Source organism: Pagrus pagrus (genome assembly GCF_965226575.1).
Source record: "Pagrus pagrus genome assembly, chromosome: 18".
Lineage (NCBI taxonomy): Eukaryota > Metazoa > Chordata > Actinopteri > Spariformes > Sparidae > Pagrus > Pagrus pagrus.
Window position 1 is genome coordinate 17881157 of NC_140202.1, and position 4665 is coordinate 17885821.

General features: G+C 42.0%; 1 protein-coding gene across 1 annotated transcript; it reads left to right on the plus strand.

Annotated features, from left to right (window-relative positions):
- The first annotated feature begins 244 nt into the window (after positions 1-244).
- On the plus strand, positions 245-3948 carry tmem30b (transmembrane protein 30B). Its single transcript, XM_084380735.1, has 8 exons — positions 245-353; positions 785-983; positions 1278-1385; positions 1512-1619; positions 1728-1818; positions 1900-2037; positions 2181-2387; positions 3141-3948. The coding sequence occupies exons 2-8, from the start codon at positions 795-797 to the stop codon at positions 3317-3319; spliced, it is 1020 nt and encodes a 339-aa protein (XP_084236861.1). The 5' UTR covers positions 245-353; positions 785-794; the 3' UTR covers positions 3320-3948.
- The last annotated feature ends 717 nt before the right edge of the window (positions 3949-4665 follow it).

Here is a 4665-nt window from a genome sequence, read left to right on the forward strand (position 1 = left end):
AGAAGGCGGGGACTTCTAAATACTGCAGTGGATCTATTTTTTCAGTTCAGGTTTAGTGGTGCAGGATCGTTTTATATACACATACTGACATTATTGATCAGGTTATAAAAAGGTGTTTTTTAATTGGGTCAAAGTTGCATGGTGTTTCCGGAGTTGTCTCCTCGTTTTACTGCCTGTGGAGAAACTGATCCCAGCTCTGCAAACAATCTGACGTCAGCATGTAAATGAACAGTAAGGGCGGAGCAGGTGGGGGTAGACAGGTAAAGGTGTGCTGCTGCATCGCGCCTACTACACAAGGAAGCATACCGATGAGTTGTTGACTCCTTTGTCTCTCCATTTTGAGCCGACTGCGTGTAAGTAACACCTAAAAAACAGGTTTAAATCGTGAATATGTGTGTATATATATGTTTGGATTTCATTTAAACCATTTCTGTTTACCAGCAAGTTTTAAAACCTGCGAGTAGGCAGTCCTCTCGTCTGTTTTGTTTTCGGCTAATCTGGGTGTTGGGGGTGGTGAAGTTTCAAGATTTTTTGTGTGTGATGTGCCTTTTGAAGGTGTTGTGAGCTAAACTGTTGTGTAAATAAGTTATATTAACTGCTGCAGCTATCTGCATCATCCCACAGTAACTCAAAACACAAAAATGTGTGAAAGAGGCTTTAAAGTAACACAAATAGTGAAGTATTTAGTGTCAGAGCACAGGAAGTGAAAGGATCATTCATCTAAGTTAAATGTTTGCCATGACTATTGAAGCAGGGTACAGCTGATCGACAATCTGTCCAACAGAACTAAGAAAATGGTGAAGGAGGAGCGGGAGATAGCCAACCGGCCTGACAACACCGCCTTCACTCAGCAGAGGCTTCCAGCATGGCAGCCGATGCTCTCAGCTGGCATCGTCATCCCGGGGTTCATCCTCATCGGCCTGGCCTTCATCGGCATCGGCGTTGCCCTCTTTGTGACGTCACGGAGCATCCAAGTGATGGAGGTGAGGCTGTGTGGCCACTGAACACACAAATCAGCCGGGTGTCATGCTGAGAGTTGGGAGTCAGATGTCAACGGCAAGAGACGGGAATAGAGACGAGATTGTTTTAATAGAGACCGTGTTGAAGCAATGTGTGTTTCAGTGTTGAGATAAAAGAAAATAAGGATCGGCTTATCACTTGTGAGCCATATCGTACTCTTGGAGTTTAAAGAGGTGTGGTGTCAGTAGCACTCGATGGAGATAGGTGTTGTAGCCGTCAATAATTAATGGTAACCTTTCTTGTTCTTCCCTCCGCAGTTGGATTACACAGGGGTTGAAAATTCCTCACCGTGCTTCAGGTGCTCTGACCCGGATGTCAAGAACTGTGTGTGCCAGCTGGACTTCTCCATTCCCAGTCTATTTGAGGTTGTGTTGAAGCTTTGCACTAGTGCGTTCATTCATTCAGTTAAGTTGAACTCTACCTCTGACTCTAGCCTTTACCCCGGCCTCTGACCCTTGGCTGTGGGGTTGTGACTCTGTTTTCCTCCTCAGGGGCCCGTGTTCTTTTATTATGGGTTGTCCAACTACTTCCAGAACTACAGAAGGTATGGTGTCTCCAAAGATGATGACCAGCTGTCTGGAGACCTGGATAGCTTCACAGTGAGTGAGACACTCAACAAAAATCATCTGTTCTAAATTGAAATAAAGACTTGGTAACACGAAGATTTTCTTTGAGCGTTCAAACACTGTTTTCCGTCTCTCTTGAAGTCTCCCAGTGACACCTGTGCCCCCTATGAGTTTGACAGCAACGACAAACCAATTGTGCCATGTGGATCGGTAGCAAACAGCATGTTCAATGGTACGTAAGGGGAAATAACATGTCTGTCATGAAGTGTTTTGGCTGTGTCGAGGTTCTGATTCTTGCTTGTTTTTTTTAAAGACACCTTCAAGCTGTATCAGAACGTTAACGGGACCAGAAAGCAGGTGCCCTTCGATGGAAAAGGGATTGCTTGGTGGACTGACTACAACGTGAAATATAGAAACCCTTCTGTCACACCTCTGAGGAACGCTTTCAACGGTAGTAACCAAAGTCAAATTTACTTCAAATTCACTTGCTGTCTGTTCTGCTTAAGTAGTCCTATGATGCGGATTGATTTTGTTCATCAAAAGGCTTCCCGATCTGCTGCAAGGATTTTATAAAGGCGTTTGTTTGACTTCCAGGTACAGTGAAACCCCTATTTTGGCCGAGGCCTGCTTACGAGTTGGACACCTCAGACCCTGCTAACAACGGCTTCATCAATCAAGATTTCTTGGTGTGGATGAGGAGGGCGGCCCTGCCAGATTTCAGAAAGCTGTATCGACGAATCACAGAGGGGGATTATGCACAGGGTCTGCCGGCTGGAGAGTACTCCCTTGAAATTGCCTACAGTATCCTTACACACGTTTTTAAGGGTGGTTTGTTTAGCGTAGGTCCTGCATTTAAAGATTACATGAGCCATTTTTCACTTGGACTCTAATCTTCTGTCATCACACAGATTAGTGATGAGACTGTTCTGCTTTCTGCACATTTCACGAGTGCAATCATTTTGTTGGGTATGAGTAAAAAAGACACCGTTACTTTTATTAAATCCGTATATAAATCTGAATAATAAATCATCCACATGAGGAGATTTACAAAGCTTCAAATCTACCTAAATGGGTCGGCCATTGACTTGGCCACATGTATTGTATCATGTTACAACAACAGCAGCTTAAGTCAAACTTGTTTTACCAGTTGGGTGCGGTTCAGTTTTTACTGGGGCAGAGTGAACACACTGACTCGGGAGTTCCTTGAGATGAGGGGAAGAAAGAAGCAAATTTTCTGACATAAGAAAATGAGCTAGGCAAATAACTATTCACATGATTAATTGTCGTCTACCTAAAGCCCATGAAGGCTTATGTAAATACCACAAAGGCATTTTCCTTCATGCTTAAAGCACCATTCTACTGTGTTTCTGTGTTCAAGTCCCTTAAGTAAAGCTAAATACTCATAGACACTTTGAATTTTTGCTTACAATATTCGATGCAAACCAGACCATTTTTGTTGTTTGGTTGCAGACAGCCATTACTTTCTATTCTTTTCTATTCTTGTATTTCTGTATTTCCATTTTTGCTGTGTATCCTTAACATTTTGTCCCCCAGACTATCCTGTTCTGAGCTTTGACGGGAGAAAGAAGGTGGTGCTGAGCAACGTGTCCTGGATGGGTGGCAAGAATGAGTTCCTAGGCATTGCCTACCTCGTGATTGGTTCAATGTGCATCGTCATGTCCATAGTCATGCTCATTGTCTATGCCAAATTCAAGTTTCCTGAGGAAGAATGAGTTCCTGGTCATGGACTGTTGTCAGCTATGTGCTTTATCCACCCTATCAAACTTTTTTTTTCTGTTTTCTCTAAATGGGATGATTAAAACACAGTATGGTACTCACATAAAGCACAAAATACAGCTGGAATTCACCCTATAACTGAAATCACATGTGAAGACATTCCCTTAAGGTGCAGAAGAAGCCTGGTGTCATTTTGTGAGGCAGAACTCAACACTGCAGTGTCCTCGCTGCAAAACAGGAACTCAGTTACCATTCATTGTCAGTGGAACAGCTGTTATACGTGTCTCTTGTTGTTATCTCAAATTTGAGTAATCATTTGGGAAGTGTCATTGATCCAAATCATTATTCTTATGTTAATGATGTTGTAGATGTATCTACACTTTCCTTCTTATCGCCTCCACTAGGAATCTTAAAGGATTAATGTGAAGGTGGAATCAGTATGTGCTGTGCACAAGCTGATATCTGCTGGACGAAAGGAGGCTTACAGCTCATGTGTGCCTTTGTTTATTCATTTTATGCTCGTCTAGGTTGTTTTAAATGGCAGGATGTTTCTCTCAGGTTTCTGACACTGTATTTCCTTTTATTTGTGCTTTCATAATCACTCAGTGAGGTCAGTAAGAATTGTTAAAGCCATAAGCAATTTGATAAGCCATTTGTTACTGGACAGAGTTACTACTGATGTGTGTGAGATGTGTAACTTGGTAATATATTCCCACATTTGAATGCTGTTTATGCTTCAAACTCAGGGATCTGATATACTGGCACACTCACGTTGTCTTCTATGTACTGAGATTTTACTTCATGTTGATATTTATTCAATAAAAACAACATTTACATTCCACAAGAAACTGTGTTTAAATCTTTGGAAATGTGTGCGTTGTGCTGTCATTCTGGAAAGTATTTATCTATCAGCCACTTCTTTATTATGACTCATTTTTTCAGATTTAGGATGCTACTCTCAATATGCACCATATCCCAGATTGATTGCCAAATGGATCATATTCAGTGGGGTCCTGGCTGGCTCAAGTCCAAGCTCCAAGTACACAGCACTTATTCTTGATGTTTAGCTAACACCATAATCAACACTTTGTTTTTTAACAGCTTCGTTGTGCTGTAGCTGAGAAGCTTGTCTTGATTTCTTGCTGCATCATTGGAGAGACAACTCCCTTTCTCCCCCTATCTTTCATACACGGTTAAAACAAAAAGAGAATGAAACTGATCGTTCAACTGCATTGTGGGTATTGTAGTTTTCGGCTGGCATAGTCTAGTTGAATACTTATCACTCTTGAACTACAAGTACCACAATCCATTGCGCTGATAAACTTGACGGTACCGATTGCGG

Coding starts and splice junctions, on each gene's coding strand:
- tmem30b (XM_084380735.1), top strand. CDS start 795: ATGGTGAAGGAGGAGCGGGAGATAGCCAACCGGCCTGACAACACCGCC. Junction 1,386..1,511: donor CCATTCCCAGTCTATTTGAG/GTTGTGTTGAAG, acceptor TTTCCTCCTCAG/GGGCCCGTGTTCTTTTATTA. Junction 1,620..1,727: donor GAGACCTGGATAGCTTCACA/GTGAGTGAGACA, acceptor TCTCTCTTGAAG/TCTCCCAGTGACACCTGTGC.